The following is a 24613-nucleotide window of genomic DNA, read 5'->3' as shown; positions in this document are numbered from 1 at the left end:
ACTGTTTGGCAATGGCAGTCCACATGTACAGACCAAAAGATCTGAAGGATCTTATAGAATTCTATATGGAGGAATGTCAAAGATCCTCCTCAGTATGATCACTAATCTCATAAAACACTATAAAAGAACGCTCAGTAGTTTTATCGTTGCGAAGGATGTTTGAGCAAAGTATTGAAAAGGTGGTGTATTCTGACATCTATCTTTCTGGGAGATGTAATTATTAAACTTTTTAGTATGAAAGTATATATTTTCCCATTTTTGAGCAGATAATATAACTCTTTAACTGTGTTATTTCATACAACCTTTCAAAGTATCTTGGATGAGTGGATTTTCCAGCATGAGTAACCACAGGGCTCATTTACAGGCCCTCTAGGGTAACACATTGACTTGGGTATTGTATGGAATTTTCTGTTTGTGAACTACAGTACAGTATGTCCAAAAGTCTCTTGAATATAATTGATCCCCTCAGTCAACAAATGTTGATTTTGTTCCATTTTTTAGCCCATTTGCCTGTTCCTTCCCCCTACAAGTGTACCATAATCATGAAACGTATGGTTTAAAACTAAAATAAGAATGGACTCTTCAAAATAAAATAATTGAACATAAAGATGGTAGCTAAATATAAGCTGCAGGTTTTTAAATAATGGCAATACTTTTCATGTTGAAGTCTTTACTTCCTGTCATCTGAAATGGCACTAGAAGCAGAATGTTAAACAGTGATGTGATTTTATCCTGACAACAACATTTTAAGCAGATTTTTTATTTTGTCTTTTTCCTCTTCAGATGAAGGATGCGAAGAGGACTTGGATCCAGGTCCCTGCCGAAAGTATGTGGTGAAATGGTACTATGACTCAACGGCAAACTCATGCGCCCAGTTCTGGTTTGGAGGTTGTGAGGGAAACAGGAACAGGTTTGAAAGTGAGGACAGCTGCAGGAAAGCCTGTGTCAAAGTATAATGATGTACGGATAGCTGTAAGGAGCTATTAGCAAATATGTATTTGTTTCAACAAGCCATTGCCATGCTCATCAAACAGGCCAATGGGAGACAAGTACTGTTTTTGTCTTCAATTTTTCACTAGATGTTTGTCTGCTAAATGTACATGTTTATGAATTTCCATAAAACCTGTCTTTAAATAAGCTTAAGATATGTACAACTCACAGAAAGTGAAAGGGATTTTTTTACTGCTTAACATATTGATAGCATAGTATACATCACTTGTATACATTGTCTCCATAGTATTTGCATTTGTAGGATTTAACTATATTTTAACAGTGTAATTACATTTATTTATCTGCATTGAAGTAAATGGTACACTGCAGGCTGTGAGAATTCAAGTGGCCACAGTCATGTTATTCATATTCGTAAGTATAACAATGGTTACCTATGTTGTAAATATTCAATGAATTGAGGAAATTCATTTGGCTGGTAAACCATCTGCTTCTCAAGTTACAATAAAACAAGTAATTGTTTAGAAGTATGCAAATAATGTCCAGTATTTATTATCTGCTTGGCAACGGCACAAACAAACATTGCATAAAGTGACACATCTCAGTGATATTTGTTTATTTTGGATATTTTATGTATTATCATAAACACGCACCACCGGTTATTTAAACTGTCTACGTATATATTTTCATATATAGACATTGGTAAATTGGCAAAAACTGGACACTTTAGAATCATGGAAAAACTTTCTGACTTGCTGAAAAATGTTGGAACTCAAGTTATCCAGAACTATAATTATGTTTCAGTTAAAACCAGTTGAACGTTCCAAACCAGATGAACAAGATACAATTTGTTTTGAATTATTTTTAGATCAAGGAATGGAAGAGCTACCAAGATTTCAGCAGGCAATGTAAGGGACAGAAAACCAGTTCAAAGATATTAATCAAGATATGATTAAGCACGACTTATGTGCCCATATTTGTATTTAATGCTTTTATTTTCTCAGTATTATTTTGTGGAGAATCAGGATTGAATCTGTAGTGGTAGCCATACGGACGAAGGTGATAGGTAAAATAGTCCAGTACATACATATCATCTGGGCGTATGTAATGGAAGGACACTGAAAGATCTGAACAGCACTCAGGACCCTGAGAAGAAAAAACATAATATATTATTTATTCTTGCATGGACAAAGCTTACTGAAATGTCGATAATGCAATAAGGAACTTATTGTGTCTAATTATCATGGCACTGCAACAGGTGTATTACACATGGGAGCCCTGCCAGACTACTGCACACCTTTCGTAGATTTTAATTGACTTTAGGTTTGAATACTTACTTCAGTGGTGGGGTAATATCCATAACCCCAGTACCAGGATTGTTTATTGCCCGGATCCTTGATTAAATGCGATTCTGGGTGAAAAGGGTGAAATGTCTCCCGCTTCTTTCTGTCCCTGGAGTCTCCTGCTTCCACTTCCATGGTCTCCATGCATTTTCCCAACGCCATGTCCTCAATGGAAGAAAAGTGGGTGCATTTTCCAACGCGAAATCCTTCCACAAACCTCCTGAGCGCCTCTTTGCTTAGAACGTAACCAGCCCCCCCGCTCATGTAGCCCTGTTGTATGAATGGTCTGAAACGACGGCCAAAATAAATGGGTCGATCCGAGTCATATTTAGAAAGGAGATAACGAAGATTGTCCAGCACAACGTAGGTGTCGTCGTCGGCTTTCAAAAACCAGTCGGCATCATCCAAATGGGTTTTGTGAATATACTGGAAAGCTCTTATTGTCTTCCAGTAGAGTTGGTCTCTGCCCTCGGTAACATTGAGCCCCACTGTAGGAAACTCGGTCTCCTCCGAACTCATGAATAGCACTTTATCACATCGTTTGGTCCAAGTGGCACGGACATGCAATGCCTTCTTCTGAAGATTCTTAGGTGCCGTCATTACCCAGCACAGTACTCGAACTTTGGGAAAGTGGTCCTTCGTGAGTTTCAAGATTGGCATTTCTACAATATATTTACAAAATATTATAATTAATAATCATAATAATAATAATATATAAAAATAGAACATTTTCAATATTTTAAATGAAAGAACTAGACAGAAACACACGTTCTACTTCGGTTGATTAATTTTTCTATTTGTGAAAAGCAGGCGTGTGTGGGGATCTGAAACACAAATATTAAAATTCCATAAACCAGAATAAATTCAGTCAAATTAAAATAAGCGCTTGAATATAGTTTCCATTTCGCCTAATTTGTAGAGTTGAGGCCTATTGCGCTTACCTTCGGTTGGCAGTAAAGCATCCGCCTTTGGAGGGTTTGTGGTAGATGTATTCGTTATGTGGTTTCCCGGAGTAAGCCGAACATAAGTAGAAATGTCAAAGTCAGCACGTAAAACAGAATAACTGACGATGAAACCAAAGAAAAGCCCAAAGGCAAAAAACGGTAGTGAAGACATCTAAATAAAAATCAAGGTTTATAGCTAGGCTAAATCCTTCGTGAAATCAGTGATGTTTCAAAATTCCAAAAAGGATAGTCTAAGAAAACGCGCCGCAAGTAGGTTAATTCACAACATGCACCTGCTCTGAACAGAAAAGAACGGTCCACTAAGAATATCTAACAAAAATTTTTTTAACTATCATTGCAGATTTAGGAAAGTACTGTAGGCTATGTGCCTATTTTACAGAGACCATAAAATAGATTAGAAAAACAAACAGGCTACCTTTAGAAAACTTTTATACAGCGTCTTCAATTAGGTAGCCTATGGTAACGGGGGTGAAGGTAGGTCTGCACCACGCCTTAGGGTGACGGAACGAATCCGCCAGTGAATAACAAGTCTTATTTGTACAGGCCCACCATTGACGTGAGCCTAAGAAAATATAAGACTATCTTTTAGGATTAATTTTAAAGTAGGCTACCTTTAATGGTTTACGAAGCTCTTTAGCACCATCATACTTTTCGGATTGCCTGCCAGCATATGTTCCAAGCAGAACACTTCAGCTGCTGGTTTACGCAAAATAAAATAATTTTTAAAAAAGAAACATAAGAAATCCGGTAATGCAGCTTTTAGTGTTCATGCCCCAAAGGCTTGGAACGATTTTCCGGTTGTTTTTAAACAAGAGCTGTTTTAAATCGTTTAAAAGTTTAAAAACGTTCTTTTTAATTTGTATTTATTTTATTTCATTATGTAGTTTTAACTCTTTGGTTTTACTGTTTAACGATATATGCTTTCGTTTACACATTTTAATTATTTTCATAGCCTATATTGTGTCATTCTATGCGTTTTTCCCTGTTTTATTTTATTTTATTTCATAATGCTTGAGCTCCATTTCAATGTATGAAAGGTGCTATAAATAAAGCCATTATTATTACAGAACAGGATGAAGAGGGAAAGAATAGGTCAGGTGTAAGAAGATTTAAGATGCTTTAATGGCACTGATGTGTGTCTGAGAGGCGAGTGAGAGTTATAATCTCAAAAGAATGGTAGAAATACAGGTTGTCTAAAAAAATTAAAGGGTTGAACAAATGGTTTTTCCCGTTGTTCTGTTGTTTCTTTACAGCTTGTTAAAGACATATGTACCACAAATAAAGAATAATTTTTTGTTTCTGTATTTATTTTCTCAAGTTTTTCTCCCAATTTGGTGACCAATTATACCATATAGTTCTGTTCAATTTCCCGTGTCGTGCTCAGAAACCGCGTCGGTCAGCAGTGGCAAGGAGGTAGCCGCGTCTCCTCCGAGCCGTGGCTCCTCCTGCCCCTTACCGTGATCCCGATGCCTAACCAGGCAGCTTTGTTCGACGAGTCCCTCCCACCCTCCCCGGAAGCAGCCGTCCAAGTCGACCAGTTCCTCAATGCACCGGTCATACTCAGATCTGGCATGACCTGTGCAACCGCATTGACTCCAACGCATCTCGCAAACAAATTCTGATCCGGTGGCTGATATGTAGGAGGAGCTGCCACGTGCACAGATGGACGTCAACATATCCTGACCTGAAGCATATGCCCTGCCCTGAGACTTTTTTGTTTTTTTTTTTCCCGCAAGTGCCCTTTGCAATCACTATCTCCATTTTCTTTCTGAAATATTGGTGACAACTGTCAAAATTTAGGAGGTCAGCATTAAAGTTTACATTTCATACCTTTATTCATATAATAAAGATATAGATTTACGAACTAGCATTGGCCAGGGAAAAGAGTGGTGCAATCTCAGAAAAACTACACCCTAAAAATGTTAGTTTAGTGGGTGGTATTAAGGTGTGGTTGTCATGTAATGCACAACTACACATATTAAGTTGCATACTCGCTTGAGCAGCTTAATTTCAAGAAATGTTGTGAAAATAAGCATGTGTTCAAATAAAGATGGTGTGTGTGTGTGTGTGTGTGTGTGTTTGGGGGGTGGGATTACATTTTTGCAATTCAATTACAATTGCAATTACAACTCGCTTCACCTGAGAATGGTGCTGTTCACTGATAAGGTTGTCTGTGAAACGGTTCCTACTTTAATATACTGCAAGACTCCAAATGAACTGAGTTGGGAAGATCACATCGTTTTTGGAAATATTCTGGTTAAAAAAACATGAAAAATTTAAATATTATGAATTGGCATTGGCCACCGGAGGGAACAGAAAGCATTGCATTCTCACAGAAGTAATATTTCAGAATCCTTAGCTTCAAACTGTGAAGTACTTAATGCTGATGCCTATTGAGCAAGCATTAAGTCCTCATTGAAATAACTTATTTTTGGGAATATTTAGAAATAATGTCTTGCTCTAAAGACGGTACAGTCCAACGTATGTGTAATGTGGACACTAGATGGCGACAACACATTTGTACATTATACTGTGCTTGAATATAAAGATAAAATGATTAAAATATATGAACAAGCATCTAATTCCTCGACATATTATGAAGAACAGAACAAAACAAAAGACTGAGAGGCAATAAAATACATAAATTTATATGAGAAATAGGAGTAAAAGAGAATTATGAGTGTGCTTATTACACTCAAGCAAGAGGTTCTTCTTGTGCTGCAAGTGTTCCAGAAGCTGACAGTGACTCAGATGTGTGGCCCGTCTCCATCTTCTGCATTTATTGCTCTGCTTATAAAATATGTGCAAAAACATCTATGTCCAAAAAAAAAAAAAAAAAAAAACGACAGATTTTTAAAAAAATTTTTACATTGACTCTATGTGCAGTGGGAAGAACATTTTTGAAAGGTGCCTATAATGTGTATTTTCCCTCAGTAAAGCCATCTCTGCATGTGTCTAAATTTATGCACAGTTTCCTTTGTGCAGTGAAGCTATATGCTTTGAATACTATTATCATTTGGAGGGGTGGGGGGGGGGAGCAACTCATGTTCTACCTGTAGATATAATTACTCTGATACTACTGGTAAGTATAGCTCCTACTCATCTAATTAAGTGAGCAATAATTATATACTCCTCAAAAAAAGTTTGGAAATTTGTGTTTGGTCAATCATATCTCTGTTGTCATTGTATTATTAGCATTGTATCTTATATCATTTTGTATTGTATCTTATATCAAGCCTGTTCATTTCCCTTTACAATGATGTCCCATTTGTAAGGATCACGCATTTGTGGGATGAGCAACACAGCTGATTATGTGGGTGGAATCCAACTGAAATGTGGCAAATTTCCCTGCCAATGTCAAACAGTGTATTCTCCTGTTGGTATTGACTCGATTGTTTTGAGTTGTTTGGGGTATTGGATGATTGAACTCTCTATCAGTAACAAGGAACGAACAAGACATATTGGTAATTTTACACTTTATTCATTGAACAAACAGTCGGGAGCTTCAGTAGCGGGTGGAAGAACCATACGCAGCCACAACAGCCTGGCATCTCCTCCTCATGCTGGTCACCAGCCTGGTCACGCGTTGCTGTGGGATGGCATTCCATTCCTCAACCAGGATTCGTCGCAGGTCAGCCAACGTGGTTGCGTTGGTCACTCTAGCACGTACAGCACGCCCGAGCTGATCGCACAAGTGTTTAATTGGGTTGAGGTCTGGGCTGTTGGCAGGCCATTCCATTCAACCGCGTTGGCTGACCTAGGCTACAATAATGTTGTACTGTAACACAGAGCTGTTGTACACTCAACTCAACATCAGTATCAAACTTACACCCAAATAAAGAAATACAGATTTTTGGAGGACCTACTTACCAACTTACTCCATCACACGTCTGTTCTGCTACAACCGGGAGTGTCTCTAGCTACAATAGTTGGGAGGCAGGTGAAGGGAGGTAAGGCACTGCACCATGCACCAGTGCCAGCCTTTCAGCAATGCCACTTTGTTTCTTGTAGATTGTCATGTTGGTGAAGTCCTCCTTGCAAAAATGGGCACTACAAATATTACCTGTTGGGGCTATTGCAAAATCGCAGTGCCCATTGGCCTCCAGAACTGAAACCCATTTAATTGTGTCTCCATTTTTTGGAAAAGAAAAAAGAATATAGTTTTTTCTGCATCCAGAGAAGGCAGAATGCTTGGGTTCTTATTTTAATAAGAATTCTGTCCGAGCTTCACCTTTAACTATGCAAAGACAGCAGTGCCAGGAACCGCCACCAAGTAGGAACACAAATCAAATCACTTAGATCCATTTACTGAACAGAGCTCCAGAATCTTTTAATCCACAGTGCCAAGACAGCACCAGAGGGGAGCAGCACCCTCAGAAGCAGAGACTGCTGCCAATCATGCGTCTGCATACTATTTCATCCCAAACTTGTACTGGGGCAGATTTCTTGGATGGGTTACATGAGTGACTGAGGGTCAACAGGGCCAGGAGTGCACTGTCCTCCAGTAAAAGGTATTACCAGTAAAATAAAAAAAACTGTTCGGAGTCTGCGTTCAGTGCCATTTTTCAACGTGGAAGCAATTGCATTTGTTTTTCTTGGAGAAGGTAATGTCAGCCTCATATACCAATAACAGTCAAATTCAATTACAGGAAGGCATTATATGAGGCTGGCTCAATTTCCCCATTCAGCAATACACAATTGAATATATCGAACAAGGCCATATATATATATACATTTTTTTTTTAAGTAAAACTATACTGTACAGTGTCTATACTGTAATTAAAATGAAAATGCCCAAATGATCCTCCTGTAATTGAGTTGCATTTATTTCAGACTCCAGCATCAACATCTTGTACATCATACTGTGAAAAAGTGATATGAATACAGCTGACTGAGATTAGAGTGAACGTGAAGCGTCTGTATAGAGCCTGTATGAAATGACCCATTTGGTTTGATGTACTACTGTACGTGATCTGTGGCCCTTTCAAATGTCTGCAGACGTGCATGCACACGCACACTCGGAGAGAAGCACAGTGCGTGAGAAGCCCGTTTCTGTAATATGTCCATGTCTTACTATCTAGAGGCCATTACATGTGCTGCATTGCTCAGGAGAACAAGAGAAACAAAGGTCTGTTATCCAGTCAGAATACGATGTCAGGACAGCAAAACTGATGAGCAGATGAGCAGCAGCCCGGAGTGTCAATGGACTCACAGCCAAGCCCACCAATTAGATCAACATCGATGCAGGCAGCCTTCACAAGTGACAGAGGATGAGAGGTAGGCTTTCAGAAGCGACAGACCCACGGACACTCCCCTGAGGCACCGAAAGGACGATTCATTCATACATGACATCAGTCAAAGGCTTTCCCTTCCTGCGACACCGCAGTACCCCAGCACTCCAGCGCCCAACATCGGCCCTTACGAGGGTGCAATTACGTTAAAGTGCTTTTGAGACGCGGCTCAGAAACAAATGCCCCTCCAGTGTTATGTTCCTTCTCATTTGTTCTAAGGACAAAATTATAACCTAGTACATGGGAATCTGCAAGGACTAGCACTATTCCTTGAATGGTGTAAGCTTTTATAGTATCAGAGGACCTGCAAGTAGTGTTCCTATCAACAAAGACTCATTATCACCAAATAGTCACTGCTTTTGAAACAAGCTGTTTAAAGGAAAGGACATATATTGATAACACCAAACAAAAGAGGCACCACCCTGAAAATCTGATCCCTAACCCACAAAATGTTTTATCCTTAGCTTTAACTTACCAATTTGAAGTTAGGGTTTCCCAATATATTGCATTTATTTCAACAATAGTTGAACCTGTGATGATGCATAAGGACTGAAAGAGACACTTGCTGAAATCCATCCATATATCTGTGATTATAAGTATTGCAAGTTATAGCTTGTGAAAAAATGTGAGACCCAACACTGCCACAATTTTTGAAAAAATATGGAGTAATATTGATCCTGTAAAGTTTCTTATGTAGAACTGAAGGTATATTTTGTAAAAATGTCTTACAATGCAGATTGCTGCAAAATACCTGTTAATTAGTGTTCAAACTGAATACAATTTTTACAAAATATACCTTCAGTTCTACATAAGAAACTTTACAGGATCAATATTACTCCATTCTTAAAAGGGTGTACTACCCTCATCCAGATCAGATCTGCAAACTAAGAAACCCCCAATCCTGTGTGAACTTAAAAATAATGTTAAAATCATTTCTCCAATGAAACCTGTAAAGAAGTAGAGCGATATAAAAAGGCACATTTGCAAACCCTGGGACCGAATAGAAAAAAAGAGACAGATGAATAAACGTACACTGACTTGATTTTCTGGCTGTGTGTACAGAGTGACTTCAGCAGAATTTCCTTAATTTCAATTAGCCATAAAACAGAGAGCGGAGGTTGCATGAAATCGAATACACGGGAAGAAAGTCCAGAGAAATGGTTATACAGATATTAAGGAACTGTAACCACCATTAACAAATTAGAAAAGAACTCCCAAGATGAACACTGAAACAAATAAATGCAATGGTGAAATTGTTAGTCGCTATGTGCAACAATGCAATTCACCATCTTGCAAAAGTCATCAGGTCTAACTTGATAAAACCACCTTCGCCTATGAAAGAGTAAGAGACTATTTTAATCAGTCAAACCAACCAATTAATGGAAAGTAATTTCGTCACTTTCCAAGCCAAATTCCACAAAGAAACAATATTTCCCAAAACTAAAAAGGAAAAAATGAAGGACACTGCTAAACCTAGATCAGACAGGGCTTTGTGGAATGCAATCTGTGATGCTGTTTATGACCTGTGGCCCTCTCAGATGCTAGTGGTAGCCAAATGCTAAACCTCTAAAAACATTGCACAAATACTGCCATTCTTACTCTCAAGATAGCATAATTTTCTTAACTAGATTAATCATCTTTTTAGTGTTCTCGTCGTAGTAGAAGCTCTTTGAATTCGAATATCTTAAGCCTATGAAGAGTTCACCAAGGATCACTGTGCCAGGTAAGATGATAAGTTCTGTGCCAACAGCTTCTTTAGTTATTATTTTGATTCCTGTAACCTCTAAAGCAAGCCAAGCTCAGAGACTCGCTGTACTCCGAGGCTAGGTGACATCCTGGTGTGTTGATTGTTGGTTTTCAATTCAACACACATTTCTTTTAATAGGCAAGACTAAAACTCACAAAGCTTACTGCAAAAACACTAATCCAAAGCCTTTTAGTACAGGTTAAAAATACAAAGCAATAATTAAAGCAATTTCATTATTAAATATTTTGTTTCCCCAAACCATTTAACGAAAAAAGCATTGATTATCAAAACAAGCATTCTAAAATAAAGTTTTATTCACAGTTCTGATTCATCATTGACATTTACAATCATTCAAATAAAAGCCACCTGTTTTCCAATGAAGCATTACTTATAGAACACAAGGTAGGAGTACATCACAATATAACCAGGGTTACTTGTGGGGTTGGGGTCCCGCCCTTCATACAAACCAAAGTACAATATGGTATTGGATCCACTCATGTACAGCTGAAAAATAAAGAACAAATAATTAGAGCTTCCTCACCCAATACAACATAAGTTGGCACACAAATATCACAAGTTGGCACAAATCTCTTCATTGAGAGCAGCAAGCTACCAGATTCATAGGTCTATAAATCCTCAGTCACTGACAGCTCTGGGCAATGCACCGATAAAGGATTTGACAATGAGGACTTGCATCCCTGCATTCCAGGGTTGTGGTTTTCTCTTGTGCTATAAACTGTCAAGCCTCAAGGGCCTCAAGGGACCGAACAGTGCCAAATATTGCAGTGAAAAATAAGCCGTTAACATTTTTCTTCACAATTAAGAGAGAAAGAGTGTTTATGCGAGTTATTATAACTGGATATTGAAATCTTAAAACAAAAAACTGCACCTGACACAGATCTCTTCGTATCTGCAAAGAGCATACCGTTTTCACTTCTGAACTTAAATGTAATAAACCGCACCAATGTAAAAAAAAAAAAAAAAAAAAAAGGTAATGATGCTGGGGGGGGGGGGGGGGGGGGGGGGGGAGGCTTGTTAAATTCAAGAACAAATGGTCCTTTCATCTCCTGGATAATTCAGGCCCACTGCAGCCCCTGCTGTTTCAGTAATGCAATATTTCACACTCCTAAACAGGAATTAAAAAGAACACTTTATTGTGCCTTGAAAAAAAAAACGTGCAACATAACATGAATTTGTTTGTTTGTGGAGCATTGTTACTGCCCCTGTGGCTATATTCAATATTCAAATAAACAAGACGGTAAATTTGGGCTTTGGAGACTGAGAGGGTGCATTCACTAATGACTTCCTGTGCCTCTCGTTTTTCTGAAGGACCGCCGCGGCTGGAGAACTCTCCCATTTTAAAAGGATAATTTCATGCAAATACTGAAGCAAATGGATACGGGCCACAATCAGCACTGTGTGGAATGCCTCCAATTAAACAGTCTCTTTTGTTTGGGATCTGAATTGAAAGTTAATAATTTACAAGGCCTCAAAGCAATGCTGGGATACATGATGGCCACAGCCTTAAATGTGCGAAGGAATAAATTCATCGGGGGGAAACAAATAACAGCGAGTCTTCACAAGTTTATTTACGATGGCTGATTTGACAAAATGTTACGAGACACAGGGGTACGAATGAGTAGATTTGGATGAATACTAAAAAAGGTCATTAACACGCCTGAGAATGAATCAGAGCACGGAAATTATTTTTAATGTGCATTTTTCGTTAACCTTTATTTAATTCTCACGAGGACTCATTGCTGTAAAAGTTATAACTTGGCTGGTCCTCTGGAATTTAAATTTGATTAACTGAAATGATATTTCCCTATATTCCCTCAGATCTCCTCATACAAACGGTCATGTTCACCTGGGCTTTCAGAAGACTGAGCAGCTTTGCTACTCCACTCTGCCCACATCGTTTCCAAGGTGACTTTTCAATTCATTAAAGAAAGAATTCCAGAGGAAGTCAAGAATTTATTATTTAAAGCCAGTTATTGAACAGGACATATCATTGGCACTCTAATGCATACGCCATTCATGGTTACTGAACGTTATAAATTGAATGGTCGAGTCACCTTAGAAAAAGCAAAATGATTGAACTTACACCAGGAGTGGTCTCTCGAGAAATTAAAACGCAAAGAAAACCTAGCTGGTTATAATAGGTTTTTGAAAGTCAGCATGGTAAAAAGCAAAATGTGCTTTTGTGCACCCAGCTAAACAAGTTCCCTGGGGTACATTTTCAAAAAATGTGAGATTGAATTACTGGCTCCAATCCAGATTTACATCTTAGAATAGTTTTTATTTTCAGGTGGACCAAAGATTTGAGTATTTGATTAGAGAAACGCCGCACACGCCAGCCCTCATCTGTATTCAAGGACCGTGCTGGTTTTATAGCAGTAGTGACTCAGGCAGCGGGAGGGTTTTATGGCTGAATGCACTTGCCATTCATACAGGACAATCTTGTTTTTATGGGTGTCAGACCTCGAGCCTGCGAGCAGATCATCTGTTTAATTTCCCTCGTAGTCAAGACATGAGATATGGTCCGCATGCACGCGGTGAGTCGCAATAACTTAAGTGCAGCAGCAAAAGGAGCAGCCTGCTCTTCCTAATGAGGAGCGTGTCCGTTTTACAAAGCTGTGATGCTCATAAATATCAGCTCATTATTGCCATTTCAGCTTGATGTGCCAGAGTGCATTAGGAAATACACAATACCATTATGGCATAAATCAATTGAAGCAGATTCATCCCTAGCACCGGTTTCAAACAACTACATTAGATCCTGCTCCAGCTCTTCCCCGGCCCTTTTCAATTCTACTGATGACGGCACATTTTCAGGACCCCTGACTGTAAAAATATCTCTGAGAATTCGGGAACATTCTCAGTTAGAGTACACTCTGTTCACAGTTAAACACATAAGACATGATGGCCACTGGCTAACCGCTGTTATGAAATCACTGCTGTGTTCCACCAGCTCTTTTCTCTCTGACCTATGTAGGGCACAACATCTCTCGTTTAGACCACAAAGTCTCCCTGTCCAGGAGTCCGTTTGATCCCTAAATAATTACTCTGTCAGAATACGTTTAATTCAAGCTGACAAACATTCATATATTGCATGAATACATATACATGAGTACAATACAAGGAAATTAACAGGGCAGGTATGTAAGTGAGAACCCTCATTGGTATGAGGAGGTGGAGTAATTCATCTGAGGACTGCTCCGATTAAATGACATGACATTTCAGTTCTACAAGTCCGCTTGCCACAGCAAGCGATAACACAAGAGGTCAGTATGCCTCTCTGGGCTTTTATCACACCAATGGGCTGTCTTCCTCTAATTAGGTAGCCACACAAGCCACGCCCATCATGCTATGAGGGTGAGCATGATTGTCACATAGCAATGTAACATTAGTAAAGACATCAGCCTCTCTATTTCCGTCAGACTTGCCGCTTGTAAATGCTACAGATTACAGGAACAGAACTAGACCTGGTACTGCTGGAACTACAAACGTAATCAATTCTCACAGAAAAACATATCTCTGATAGAAATGATCACATGAAGCAAGAATTTTAAAGATTCTGCTTCCATTGGCTTTTCCTCTAAAGAAAAAAAAAATTGCGATCTATCTTGCCCCACTGAGATATTTATGTCATTTGAATCTAATTTAAAAAATGCAAAGTAGATGCAAATACAGTACCATACTAAAGTTTATTTTGAGTATGGCGCTGTAAAATAAAAAGCTTTTATACAAATCAACCGTATTCATATTTGGCTTTGTGAGGATATAATTTTTTAAATATTTTACAACACACATATTATAAAGTCTGAAAACAATACACGCTCTGGAGGAAAATTAACACACAATCTTTAACTGCCTTTTCATGAACGTAAGTAGTATATAGGAGGAGAAACTGAAAATGAGACAGCATATTAAATGAAGCAATAAAAGGATAAATTCACAAAAAAGGCAAGAGAGACAGTTCTGATAGAACAGAGAGAGTGAGAAGAATTACACAACACAGATTGGTTTGCCTTACCTGATCAGAAATGTCAATTCTCCAAGGGTTCACCTGGAGCCCATCACACCACCCTCCTCGGCCGTACAGCCAGGTACCGTGTTCATTGGGCACCGCCCCCTCCCCAGCTCGGGCTGCACAGCCCAGGGCAGTACCTAAGGTCATTCAGGCACACACATCACAAAATGTCCAGTGACCAACAGAGGAAATATTTATTTGAAGCAGCAACACTTTTGCCACAAGACATTGCCTGCCCCATAATCCACTCAACAACAACAACAACAATGTATTTTGAATCCTTGAATATAGCTAACTCTAGTTCATAGCATGGAGCAAACCCTTCTAAACACACTGTACAAAACACACTGTACAGAATAAAATGTGGATTGTGACTAGCAGTAATGCATTCATTTCATAGTCGACCTCTTACAGGGGTAGGTTTCATGCAGGTTAAAACCAGGAGCAAAGACTTTTCAAAACAGAAAGTGTATTCATATTTTTCATCACTGAGGGGTACTATAAATGTTACAATTATTTTCTGTGAGTCCTCTCAATGTCAAGGTTACCCGAGGTATGCACGACGCCAATGTAAAAAATGCCATCTCCAAGCAACAGGTCATACAGGCAAACATGATACCAACCTGAAGCTACGCCACCCAGAATTCAAAAATTCCTGATGCATCAAAAGCCTACAGGGCACCAATACAACCTGCAATGACCCATATCCTGTTCAAGAACTTTGTGTTCTGACTCTCCTGGGCAGTCATTATGGCAGTCCTATTTCAGTGTACCAACATCAAACTCTGAGCAGGTACAGAATCTCCATGCAGCCACTGTGTTCAGAAACATTCCCATTACCCAGCTGTTAGAGGGATCAGTGACAACAAAATGGTGGCACAAGAGCATGTCATCTTTGGTTTGGGATCAGTGATGGACCAGTTAGAAAAGGGCAGGAGGAAATCTGTGGCTTCTTTAAAGCCAAGAGAACTCGGAGAGTTTTAGGTATTAAGCAAACATCTTTGGAAACCTGGATCGATTAATATCCTTTTATCTGAACAATAACAGAAATTACCTTTGATCTGTGCTTACATTTCCTCAATGCATCAATGAGATAATTGAAGAGATTTATTTGAAACAAGCATTGGGTTTGAAACAAGCATTGGGTGTAGGGGTTTCGTCATACTTGTTCCTGGTTATGGTTATACACTTTGTTGTACGTCGCTCTGGATAAGAGCGTCTGCCAAATGCCTGTAATGTAATGTAATGTAATGCATTGTAATGTGGCTGGAAAACAACATGAAAAGCATGCGCTTCAACTTCTCATGGATGGTGCATCGTAATAATGAACTGCATGATGTAAAAATACTTTTCACAGTGGATTATATGTGCTGTTTTTTATAAACATTACTGTGGAGTGAAAGCAGCCAAAACGCCCCAAAATTAATGAAGAAAACTGTGAACAATTAAACTGTTTACAGTTGTGTTTGCCAGCAAGGCTTTTAGATTTTTTTTGATGAGAAAAGCAATTCTGTCCAAAGTCCCTCAAGGGTAGGAACATAATATGCTTGGGGCAATTTCCATTTGATACCAAGAAACATCATCATCTAAAAGTCATTTATTCATGAAAGGTTTAGTACTGGGAAGGCCATGCATGAACTGGAACTTCAGTTGTTCTGCATTTTCTCTACTTGCTACACAGTTCTATCTGAAATTGCCAGAGATCTGACCGCCTGTTTCTGTTTTAACTAAACTAAGCCGAACTGAGCAGTTAGCATGCATATTCCAACTCCCTCAGCCCCATATGCATTGCTAAATCAGAGTTTCAGTATAGATATCCCAGCAAGTAGCTGTTGACCTAGGGCTTTATTACTTAATACACTTTTCCTGTCGATTATGGAATCACTAACTCTGAGTCATCACTGCAGCACCCGCCCCTTTGGCCACAGTAGAGTGCAGGTGCATGTACTGCTGCTAGCCAGCTGGAAACTATCTTCCAAATGAGAGAAAGATAACTACATCCAACCACAGCTGACTCTCAGTTAGCATTCTGTTGACCCCTTCTCCCTTTGAAAGTGCCTGGTTCCTATAAAAAAATAAGGTTTGAATCCATCTTCATAATTTGCTCTGGTCTCAAATCTTAAAACCAAAGCTTGCCACTTCAAAGACATTACAGTACACATCTAACTGTATGATCATACAGCACAACAAACAAAACTCCAACATTATTGTATAGTATAACATGACCTTGCATGCATATGAAGGACACATAGGTACACAGTGTGTATACGTATGTACATTCATTGACCACTTAATTAGGTACACCTGCTCCTCCAAACAGCAAATCATGTGGCTACAGCTCAATATATAAAGCATGCAGACATGGTGTAGAGATTAAGTAGTTGTATGACCTAAACACTAAAATGGTCAAGATGGTGCCAGACGTGGTGGTTCCAGCATCTCAGAAAAAGTTACCCTCCTGGAATTTTCATGCACTACAGTCTCTAGAGATTACAGAAAATGGTGCAATCAAAAAACATCCAGCAAGTAGCAGCGGGAAATCCAGGCTGCTAGATCGATGTACCTAATAAAGTGGCCAATGAGTAAGCGAGCGATCGAGCGTCTCTGTCTGTGTGTGTGTGTGTGTGTGTGTGTGCGTGTGTGTACACTTACAAACAGCGCATGTTTTGTAAACATGCCAAACCACATTTTACAATTTTAATCTTATAAATCACTACAAGATACAAACGCTCAATCTTACTTCAACCTCACAGTGTTCACAAAACAACCTCATGCATGTATTCATCGGACACATCATGACCAATTTAGCAGACAAGAACCGTCTAGGCTGAAATGTCACCAGGCTCACCGGCAGAGTCAAAGATGCGTGAGTTATTGGACAGGCCGTTGATGAGGAAATGATGCGACGTCACACAAAACTCCCCGCATCCGTTCTCATCGCTTCCGTGTCCAGTGATTACGGCGTAAATCTCAACCTGGGGACCAGGAAGGAAGATCAAATGAAAAGCCAACAAGGAAAGGAGGTTGTCAAGGCAGCAGGCTAGAATTAATTAACGATATTCTGTGCGTAAAAGACTCCCTTCCTCCTCCCACTGGAAGTTCAATGATTCCCATGAAATATGCTGTTCTCCATCCCTCAGTTTTCTTTTTGTGCTGCTGATCTTGTCAGGTTAAATTATGAAGCACGTTTTCTTTTTCTTTACACTGTTGTCGCAGAAGACATTAAAAAGATAGCCTTTCACAGACTGAAGAGGGGAGCCTTTTTTCCAATGAAAACTGTCAGGACGGACTGCTGAATGTGAGAGTGGCAGATTACAGCCATTACAGGTGCGGTGCGATGTCAGATTTAGTCTTTATTGCATCTCTCATCACAAAAAGAGTGTGCATAGGACGGAGGAGGGACACGGCTGCTTAAGAGAATTAGATCCCATTTGCATTTCTATAGAGAGGCACCGCGATGTGGAGGCAGTTCCAACAGATGGGGGGAGGGAGGCTGGCTTTCAGACCGACCACTAAGGTCTTTAATCTGAATTACAAATGTCTCCAAGTATCATTCCTCTACTGCAAACTGCTTAATAAAGGGACCAAATCACTCCGGGTGTTTTGCAGTATTTCATTTAAAAACATCACTCGAGACAGAAAACCCCAGTGCCCTGATGCGTATAAAATAGAGAATATAGTGGTGAGGATACTGCGTGCAAAATATTTCTTTCAAATACCTTACGCTGCAGGCAGCAGTAAAACTATTGTATATTAGTTTTAAAAAGAAAAAAAGTGACTTCTTCAATAATATTCAACAAAATTCTTCTTCCATGTGATTGTACATTTTGATTAGTAACATGTCTTCCAGGAAATTCTCATGGATCTGCAGAGGTTGCTTCAGATGTTACCAGCACCTAAAGGGTTAAAGTATTTTAAATTACCCAGGCCTGCTGTTCTGTAAGAATATATAGGGGCCCAGAAGGACCCGTGCTCCGGGTTTTATGGCCTATTGCTCTGTGCACTGAATAAATAAAGACCTGAGTACCTCAGAATCAGTACCGTCCTGGACAATATTTCCTGTATGTATTTAAACAAGTCCCACTGGATAAGAACAGCTGCCAAAGGCCTAAATATAATGTAAATGTTCCAGGCCGATGCTTGCTGTAGGCACTGCCATTTACACAGATATAAAAGATAATAGAAATGATATTAGAACTAGTTCTTACTTTTTTAGTTGAAGCTGGCACAGTGAACTTGATTGGCTGGTAGCCCTTGTTATAGTCTTTGTCAAAGGTTCCTCCATTGTACAGGGACATCAGCGTGAATGGGTATAGTCTGTCTGAATGTTGACCTGTGGAAAAAAAAAAGTTGTATTCAGCATCAGAAGTTAAGTGAAGCAACTTGACAATAATTATGAAAATACGGATTCACTGGTACTCCCGAGTCAAGCTTGTCAGTCATACAGCAGCAAATATGTTGGGGGCCTTTAATGTTAATGTCAGTACATTGTAGGAAAAAAGACATTGTTTCCCATACAAAATATGTATAATAAATACATCAGATCAGATCACCAGATCTACTGTAACCCACTGCATCAGCTTAAAGTTTGGAATCACTTGAGAAAAGCATACGATTTGAAACTGGTCAGTTCACATATGTACAACAACTCGTTTTATTTAAACAGAATGGGATTTTTGCCATGACTAATCACAAAACAGTAGGAAGACATGTAAAACCAGACAGGAAACCAGATTAGGCAACAATGCACAGCTTACTGGATAGATGCACAAGATATAAGATGCAATACTGAAGCTCATCTTGTACAACACAATGTTATGTCCTTCTGTTCTGTACTACACCACCACCAAACAAACTAGCAAGAAACAGAAAGCTTACCGATATACATAGCAATAGTTATAGGCATAACCAGTGCCATATACTACAAAGAAATTTGTGTTTCGTGTCAGACTTTCCTCCAATTATTCTGCAAAATGTCAAATATTGTACTGTTGTACTTCAGAAAAGGTATGCAATTTCATTCAGGCTGCAGAGGTATGCAATAACTTCAGTATGACTCTCACTCTGCAACCTCTGCTGTTGTAAAAGGACCAGAACTTTCTTCAGCTAGGTTTTAATGCACATAGTTTCCTGAATACAGAATTTCACATTCCTTCTCCATTCTTCCACAACGCTTTCAATAACTGGCCTTGCTTCAACAAAAAAATACAAAAAAGAAAATATAAGCATTTTATCAATGCACCCGTCTCCACCCCCACCCTAAGCCTTACTTTCGATTTTAGGAATGCATTGTAATGAATGTTAAAGCAACAGTAAATTGGATGGGAGTGAAGAACAAAGATGCATAGAACAGCAAACCGATTGGACGTGCTGAACCTACAAGTGCGGTTTCGAATTAAAAAACGCCAACTGAGAACAGGGTAATGGGCTTATACACAAGTAATTCTAATCTGTAAATCAATGGGGGGATTTTTCTCTCCCTGCTTACTGTAATCTTGAGGCTATCACTCCTCTCATGTTCAAGCCAAGCAATTGCACTTCCTCACTCCAGGCTGCTGAAGGGTACCCGCTTCTTCATTTCTCCATTCTCCACCTCCTCCCTCACACCAGCAGTGCAGAGAACAGCAGAGCAGGTTTGAACTTGGCATTCTCCATTTTACGCAAGTCAAGATGTACACTCAGCTCCATTATGTTTGGGACAAAGACTTGTTTTCATGATTTCACTCTGTACTCCACAGTTTTAGATTTGTAATCAAACTATTCACAAGTGGTTAAAGTGCAGACTATCTGCTTTTATTAAAGCGTATTTTCATACATTTCAGTTAGAAATTACAGCAGTTTTAATTCAGAGCAAGGAGCTGACCATGTGAAATCTAAATAAAGATCACCTTGTTTCTATGTTTTTTTGTTTCGCTGACCATAATCCCAGTGGTTAGCACTTGGGAACAGTTCGACCCTCGAGTTGAGACTAACCGAGGCACAAAATTCAGCAGGGCTTAACTGCAACAACACAGATCAGGTGACTTGCTCAAGGACATAAAAGCAGCGTGCCACTAAAAACACTTACTATGCTAGTCCTCAAAGCCCACATTATACCAAATTGTTATATTCATCATTTCTAATGAGGCAATACTCATAATGCATATTTATAGATAGCTATAAATTAATTTTTAAAATAGACTTCATGGAGCCCTTAAACAGATTCAAAAGTTCACTAGTGTCACATTTCTTGCCCTGTTGTACCGCACGCCAAAAATAAAAACAATTTCAGAAATAAAACTGAGTACATTATTAAAAATGCTCTGAAGAAAAATGAAGCAAGATTTCAACCTCTAGACAAAGAAAGCGTGTATCTGTTATGACAAGTCCCTTGTCAGGAAAGCAATTGTAGCTCATAGACAGACAGATATATAGGCCGACAAACAAATAAACAGATTGAAAGATCCTTTAAAATGTAAAATAATCAGTAAACACTGCACTCCAATAAAGATAAATGTTTTTTTCTGTGAATTAATTCCTAGTGTAGAACACAAGCATTCCTCCAGATTACACACCGAGCAACAAAAAGACAGAGAAGTTATTATCTTGTCTGAGTTAGAAAGATTTAAATGCTAATGGAGTTCTTTTATATACAGCTGCCTGAGCATCATTATTCCAAGGTGAGGAGTAACTTTAGCAGGGAGAACAGAGAAGCACAGGATGCATTAGGTAATTAAAATAATCACTCCTGACACATGCCGGCTACTAATGGAAGGCTTCTGTTGTCAGGAGCAAAACTGATTTATGCAGACAATGTAAATGTGCAATATCCCGAAGATCACAAAGCCAGAATGAATACATATTTAATGTGGGGTGAGACTGCTAAATCTCACAGTGAGACAGTTCTGAATTCAAATGCATATCTACGGGGTACTTCATGATTCCTACAATTAAATCCCTAAGCACATACAGGAGTATGCTAATAGTCGTACGCATTACATTATTTGCAGAAAGTGGAATCAAATTTTTTAAAAAGGATCAGCAGCACCTTTTGCATCATTACAAAAAAGAAGAAAAGTAGTAAACCTAGTAAATGAAGAATCATATCACTGAGCACAAAAGCAGCATCAGACCCCAACTGCCCATTGATGGCTCATTTCACTGCATGTGAACGTACAGGACGTCTCCGAACTCCATTTCAACCAGAGAAACAGGAGGCCATTTCCATTTTCTCCTCCAAAGGGAATCTAGGAGGATACATCAACGTACAGTAATACTGTCATACCCAATGGCCTTAAGGAAGAAATTGACTTGGCATGTTTTCTGTAGCCAACCAAGCCGTTTGTGTAGGATAGCTATAATTATATAGTTAATTGGGATGGCAGGTATGCCATCCCGCCAAGTTACGCCTTGGCGGGGGCATGCCCCCATACCTATACAGCACCGAGAGTTTGGCACTTTTCAGGGTTCCCCACAGAAATATATTATATACATGGCTGGATTATGGACCGGGCCAGTGGGGCCAGTGACCCGGGGCCTCGGACTGCCAGGGGGCCTCCGAGCCTCAGGCCGTGCGCGGTGCATGGCCCAAGACTTCCCGAAGAAGCTGAACGCTAGGGCCCTCAGTGTGCACAGTGCAAGCTGACCACTAGGCCCCTGGGTGCTTCTAGCGTGAGCTCACCACTAGAGCCCCCCAAACCCCTCAGTGCTTACAATGTGAGGGCCCCCGGGCCCCTTGGTGTTAAAAATGTGAGCTCACCACTAGGGCCCCCCAGACCCCTCAGTGCTTACAATGTGAGGGCCCCCGGGCCCCTTGGTGTTTAAAACGTGAGGTGACCACTACTGCCTCCAAGACCCCTTGGCGCTTACAATGTGAGGGTCCCCAGACCCCTTGGTGTTTAAAACGTAAGCTGACCACTAGGGTCCCTGGGCCCCTCAGCGCTTACAGTGTGAGGGCCCCCAGGCCCCTTGGTGTTTAAAGAGTGAGCTGATCACTAGGGCTCCTAGGCCCCTGGGGCTTAAAGCGTGATCTGACCACTAGGGCCCCTGGGCCCCTCGGCACCTACAGTGTGACGGTCCCTGGGCCCCTCCACGCTTAAAGCATGAGCTGACCACTAGGGCCCCCAGGCCCCTCAGTGCATACATTGAGCGTAACACCTGGGCCCCTTGGTACATACAGTTCATGTTTAAAACGAGAGCCTCTCGGAGAGTACTGTGCTGTACAACCGAGCCACTGGTTGGCACGCTACAATATGCTGTGACATCATACGATATTCACCAAGTCAGTTCATGCTGCATAACAGGACAGTTTGTAGGGTGTCATATTATGGCAAGCCGTTTGTTATTTGACTTACTGTAATCAGCTATCCATTTATTTTAGCTAACTGCCCATTTTCCCTAGCTAGCTGCCCATATGATTCAGCTTGTTAACAGAGATTAGTTAGCTAGCTGCCATTTTTGCCAGCTAGCTGCCCTTACAACCAAATTAGCTGCACTAAAAAGCCAGCTAGTTGACTAGCTATCTGCCTAAAACTCAGCTGTCTAACTAGTTAGGTGGAACACAACTTAACTAGTTAGTTAGGAGGCATTTGTTCGTGGGTCGTCTGTGAGAAAGGGGTATAAGATAAAGGGGTAGCTAGATACAGTGGGTTGAATAAATGTTAAAACAGCATGCCATAGTCATGATGCTTAAATCAAAGCTACTAGCTAGCTAACTATTAGTGCTATTAGTTCAAAACATGGGATGCTGTGGCCGTGGGAATAAAAACCTCATTAAGAGCTTATTAGCTAGCCCAAAGGAACAAGTGTGCTAAATGCACATTGTGGTGTTGTTACACACTAGCACACTGTTTAGTGGTTATCATTTAATATTGTTGTTTATACTGTATGTAAAATTGTCTATTCTTTAAGTAATCTGATTATAATTGTGGACAAATTTTTTATATTCACTTGATAGAGCATAACAAAAATACAGAAGGCATGATTAAACAAAGGCAATATTAAATGGAATAAAAGTAATGAAATGGCTTCTTTTTGAAAAATACACCGTGGTTTTGTGAAACATTTAAAAAATATGCCGAAAGCTATAATTAAGGAAAACCCCATTCATTTTTTCTATAGACCGTCTGTTTTTAGATCCACGGAAGTAGATAATGCTTTCAAAAACCCTCTAATAGTAATAATGATGACAGCAGCACCATGTGAGGAAGGAACTAGCACTAGTTCAGTTTCCAGTAATGCTGTCACTCCCCCAGAGCCATCCTTTGAAGGCGAACTCTCAACAGCTAATGGTATAAAAGAACCATCATTTCCACCTCAGGAGCAGTTGGGCAGTTCACAAGAATCAAATCAGCAACCAAGCCATTCCTGGTGCTATGAGGTCATTGACCCTGCATTATGGCAAAGCACTTCCAGTGACATTGTTAAGTCACTGCTTATTGAAAGATGAGCAGTCCCCTTCCAAAACCACAGTTTCATGTGAGCACTTGTGACTGGTGTTCCCCTATCCAGCATATCGCTGCAGGTCACCTGATCTCAGGAAATCGTGACTCATCCTGATGACGTCTGTGGACAAATCAAGTCACTGACAGCACCCTAATTTTCTATGGCTTTGTAGTCTCCACCCCAGCAATGTTTAAAATAGACCTCTCCTAATATTTTTTTTTCTTTTTAGAGCCTTGCTTTGCTGTTTAGAGCACATATTCCTTGCTATAGCACCAACTAAACAGATCAGATATTTGTTTCAACCCTTTAGTGAAAATAAGTCTGGGGGGCTTTGCCCTCTCACTTGGGCTTTAATGTTCTCTCATGGTTCACTTAGTGCCACAGACCGGAAAGAGGGGAGGGTGCCAGCTAATGTCAATGCCAATCTAGCCGGCTGTGTACCTTGCGCACCTTCTCACGAAGGGGTGAGGCAAAAGTAATTGCGGGTGACACAGGAAAATAACACACTGGAGCAGAGCCAAAAGGAGCCTGACAGGATAGCAAGCGAAACATTGTGAATAGTGATAAGATAAAATACATGTCAGATAATAAACCCCAAAATGAATTGCACATTGCTGCTACACGTTTACCAACCTACTGTAAGTCTTTGTCAAATGATCTAGTAAATGTTCAAGCCAAAGTCAATAGTTTAAAGCAGGAATTACACCCTGCCATGCTAAAGTGAAAGACCATAGTGCAAGAACGTGAAGTACATGGTAAAATAAGTTATTTGAAAAAATTGGTTTTAAATGGAATGCCCTTCTTCTCAGAATACTCGTAAGAATCAAGGTTGCAAGAAAACAAAGCCACACAGAAGGAAGAAC

General features: G+C 39.8%; 3 protein-coding genes across 3 annotated transcripts in view; 1 reads left to right on the top strand and 2 right to left on the bottom strand.

Moving 5' to 3' along the window:
* Positions 1 to 1475, top strand: part of col28a1b (collagen, type XXVIII, alpha 1b) — a 34084-nt gene extending 32609 nt beyond the window's left edge. Inside the window, exon 36 of the mRNA XM_035406889.1 lies at positions 784 to 1475. Coding sequence (XP_035262780.1) covers positions 784 to 956 — 173 coding nt within the window. The 3' untranslated portion in view covers positions 957 to 1475. The remainder of the gene's footprint in view (positions 1 to 783) is intronic.
* LOC118221645 (glycoprotein-N-acetylgalactosamine 3-beta-galactosyltransferase 1) lies at positions 1424 to 3741 on the bottom strand. Its single transcript, XM_035406904.1, has 3 exons — positions 3233 to 3741; positions 2286 to 2953; positions 1424 to 2094 (listed from the first exon to the last, which is right to left on the bottom strand). Exons 1-3 carry the CDS (start codon positions 3405 to 3407, stop codon positions 1912 to 1914), a joined length of 1026 nt encoding a protein of 341 aa, XP_035262795.1. The 5' UTR covers positions 3408 to 3741; the 3' UTR covers positions 1424 to 1911.
* A 6794-nt stretch (positions 3742 to 10535) lies between these two features.
* The window catches only part of si:dkey-256h2.1, a 30522-nt gene continuing 16444 nt past the window's right edge, over positions 10536 to 24613 (bottom strand). Inside the window, exons 9-12 of the mRNA XM_035425738.1 lie at positions 18536 to 18660; positions 17176 to 17302; positions 14331 to 14464; positions 10536 to 10798 (exon numbers count right to left, since the gene is read on the bottom strand). Coding sequence (XP_035281629.1) covers positions 10679 to 10798; positions 14331 to 14464; positions 17176 to 17302; positions 18536 to 18660 — 506 coding nt within the window. The 3' untranslated portion in view covers positions 10536 to 10678. The remainder of the gene's footprint in view (positions 10799 to 14330; positions 14465 to 17175; positions 17303 to 18535; positions 18661 to 24613) is intronic.

This window comes from Anguilla anguilla, chromosome 1 (assembly GCF_013347855.1).
Source record: "Anguilla anguilla isolate fAngAng1 chromosome 1, fAngAng1.pri, whole genome shotgun sequence".
Lineage (NCBI taxonomy): Eukaryota > Metazoa > Chordata > Actinopteri > Anguilliformes > Anguillidae > Anguilla > Anguilla anguilla.
Note: the sequence above shows the minus strand (reverse complement) of the source record. Positions and strands in the feature narration are given on the sequence as shown.